Source organism: Anoplophora glabripennis, unplaced genomic scaffold (assembly GCF_000390285.2).
Source record: "Anoplophora glabripennis isolate ALB-LARVAE unplaced genomic scaffold, Agla_2.0 scaffold2112, whole genome shotgun sequence".
Lineage (NCBI taxonomy): Eukaryota > Metazoa > Arthropoda > Insecta > Coleoptera > Cerambycidae > Anoplophora > Anoplophora glabripennis.
In genome coordinates, this window is record NW_019418185.1 from 8203 (window position 1) to 11581 (window position 3379).

The 3379-nt window shown below is 30.6% G+C and overlaps 1 protein-coding gene across 1 annotated transcript; it reads right to left on the reverse strand.

The window, feature by feature from the left end:
- Positions 1-842: 842 nt before the first annotated feature.
- Positions 843-2964, reverse strand: LOC108916199. The gene is made up of 3 exons (XM_023456653.1): positions 2571-2964; positions 2289-2467; positions 843-2029 (listed from the first exon to the last, which is right to left on the reverse strand). The coding sequence occupies exons 1-3, from the start codon at positions 2788-2790 to the stop codon at positions 974-976; spliced, it is 1455 nt and encodes a 484-aa protein (XP_023312421.1). The 5' UTR covers positions 2791-2964; the 3' UTR covers positions 843-973.
- Between the last annotated feature and the right edge of the window lie 415 nt (positions 2965-3379).

The window sequence follows — 3379 nt, forward strand, 5'->3', positions numbered from 1 at the left end:
AACAAAAGTAATATTTTCTACAAAAGCCACCACTAGGGGTTTAGAACATGAACATGTAGCTGTAGAAAAATATAGAAAAAACAGGGAAGAAAGTCACGACTCATTTATTGTAAATGAAGTTGGACTAATTATTAATCAAAAATGGCCACAACTGGGGGCATCACCTGATAGGCTTGTTTTTTGTGAATGTTGTTTGGGAGGTTGTTTGGAAATTAAATGTCCATATTTGTTACATGAAAATAATGTTGACGATATAAGTGATTACGCAAAGTTTAAAAATTCATGTTTAGTTTTCAAAGATGGTATCTATATCTTAGACAGAAATCATTCATATTATTATCAAGTGCAAATGCAAAGTTTATAACAAATGTTTCTTATTGTGACTTTGTCATTTGGTCTCCAAAAATTTTTTTTAAAAAACGCATTCACCCAGATTTTGATTTTTGGAATAAAAATAGTGAGATAGCTCGAAAATTTCATTTTGACATAATAATGCCAGAGCTTTTAGGTAAATATTTTACAGAAAGGGAAGGTTTGGCTAAAGTAAGTTATTGGTGTAAATGTAAAGGCGTGGATGATGGTACACCAATGATAAGGTGCGAAAATGATAACTGTTTTACCGAATGGTTCCATTTTAAATGTGTTAATTTATCAGACACTCCCAGCACAGTATGGTTTTGTGATGAGTGTCAAAAAGCCACAGAATAAAAAGTTTGTTAATATTTTTTAGTTTATTAATATTTGACTTTGTACAAATTACTTTTCCATTGTAGAAATGTGTGTTGGCAGAATTAAAATAGTTGTAAATTTTATAGTTTTTTATTTTTTTATATAAATGGAAATATTTACATTAAATGAGAGAAATCACAATATCTGGAGGGAGTTAAAAGTATTCAATATATGTTTTTAGTCATTTTATTTGTGAATTTATCTTATATACCCTTTTTTATATTGTTATTTCTCTCCTTAAAAATTAAAGTGGTATAATTGGATTTAATAAATTGATTAATGCACTGCAAGTAGTAACGATTTTATCTAAGATATTAGCGTTTTCATTGTTACATTTTTTTAACATACTAATTGGAATTGGACCCTTCCATATTCTAAATTTGTTCTTTATAACTCCAATTATTCTCTCCACATGAATTCTGACATGAGCTATGTGGCGTGTCTCTTCTATTTCTATGGGATGTAGTTGACTTTTCCCTTTCGTAAATGCAGGAATTACTAATTTTGTCCCCAAAACACCCGAACTTTCATCAACTAAAAAACCCCTATCGGCTAACACAACATCGCATGGTTTAATGTAGTTACAAAAATCACTTAACTCTATCATTTGTTTGTCCGAAGTTCGGCCACCCCAAGCCTTGCCAATATAGCTTATTGTTCCCTGAGGTGTGATTCCAATTAAGAACTTTACTGTATGATGGTGTTTATAATTTGACCAGCATTGTTGTTGTGTTAGATATGCTTCTGGTTTTTCAATAAAAACCTCAAAACAGTCAACAATTATGTTCGTCGTTTCTTTAAATGCTTCCTGGAAACATGATGGGATGTTTTTTCTACATACAGAGCGGTCTGGCCAAATAATTAAGGATTTGAACCTTTCATAAAGTATTTCAATCATATTTACGAAATAGGTTGATGATGTCGTTGGTGAAATTTTAAAACGGTAAGCCAAATCTTTGAAGTGTAAATTTAACCGTAACTTAACTAGGGTAAGTAATAATTGATTAAAAGGACTAAGCACTGTTGTAGATGTTGTAGGAATGTATGGTTCAATTTCGTGAAAAATATGTTGAACAAGTGTATATTCAAATCCTGTATAATACTTCCATTTTGCAACATCGGTAGTTTGATCCACAAGTCCAAGAGGAGAATTTTCTATCTTGCGTTCTAAAATAGATATTTTTTCTGAGGCGAATTCTAACTGCTGAAATCTTATGGCCATCATTTCCTTTGTTAGGTCTGTCTGTGTAGCAGAACCATCAGCTTGTTCCTTTGCATTCTCAAATTCCGGACTACCTTCCTAATAAAATAAATATTAAACTGATAAAATATACAGTAATAGATATATTTACAATGCCACCAATATGTTTTATGAGTATACCTAATAGAATTTAAGAAACATTTTAAATTGGCTAATATAAGGATATTAATTAATGTAACGTTGGCATTATAATGAAAAATACATAAATTAAGGAATTGGAATGTATTAATATCATTGTAAAAATTCTTAATAGTACCTAACAAATTTTTCTTGATTTTTAAAAAGTATAATTATTTACCTCGGCACAAATTTCCATTCTATTTTCGCTTATACTTTCTAGTAATTTTCTTCTTTTATCTACTCTGTATTTTCTTGTTATGTCGCTTTTCCTCTTAGATATAGCTTGGGAAACATGTCCCATGTGCTGAGATGGAGCCCAGTCTGGATTATCAACATCTTCTAACTTGCTTGGTTTCCCTAAAAATTGATTTTGCTTAATATAGGGGTTTAATTATAACATACCTACTTCTAATTATTTCTTGTTTCTTCTTTTTGTTACATAAAAGAATAAAATTCTTACCAGTAATAAAATGCCTACTGCAAACTCTCTGGTTTCTTAATATAGAAGGTGTTAGGTCATCCCTTTTAATTGCAGCTATCCATGTTTGGCGCCGTTTTCTCGATAAATCATTTAAATGAGGAAAATATTTTGAATTCCCTACGTTGGGTACACAATGAAAGCTAACTTGGTCCCGATTTCCACGACTTCCACAACCCACTACTATGCACGTTACCGGCATTAGTAATACATATCGTTGCGACACAATTTAATAAAAGACGAGTTGAACACTTCCTTAAATAACATACAGTAATAATTCCTTACAAAAAACTCGGATTAAACTCTTTTAACTAAAAACTTCTGGACTGACTTCAATGCATTCTCAATGTAAACATAACTTGTTTGCCATCACCGCCATATTGCTTAAAAATTTGACAGGTCGTTGGATTGCCTAATTGAACCTAAAGAATCATAACCAAACTCTACAGAACCAAAAGGTACACCGAACAAAATAATTGAGACACCCATGGACTAAATAAATTATGGAATTTAGAAAGAAGGAAACAGTAAATTGAGCGCTAAATTTTGAAAAATAATTTCTATAAGCTAGATTCACTAACGTCATTAATAGATGAATTATTATTATTAATACTTAACAAATATGTGAACATGATACTTAAGTTATCAATGTCAGAACGTCTATTCATAGTGTTCTCACATTGAAAGATGCTGCACATCTCAAGGAAATTTCTTTTAAAAACATTATTTTCTGTAAATTTTATACTTACTTCGTTAAAATCAATATCATGTTTACAACTATTTGTATGGTT

What these genes read in the sequence shown, in the direction of transcription:
- LOC108916199 (XM_023456653.1), bottom strand. Translation starts at nt 2,790, where the DNA reads ATGCCGGTAACGTGCATAGTAGTGGGTTGTGGAAGTCGTGGAAATCGG. An exon ending in CAGTAGGCATTTTATTACTG is followed by an intron (nt 2,468 to 2,570) that starts GTAAGAATTTTA and finishes ATCAATTTTTAG; the next exon opens with GGAAACCAAGCAAGTTAGAA. An exon ending in GAATGGAAATTTGTGCCGAG is followed by an intron (nt 2,030 to 2,288) that starts GTAAATAATTAT and finishes TTATTTTATTAG; the next exon opens with GAAGGTAGTCCGGAATTTGA.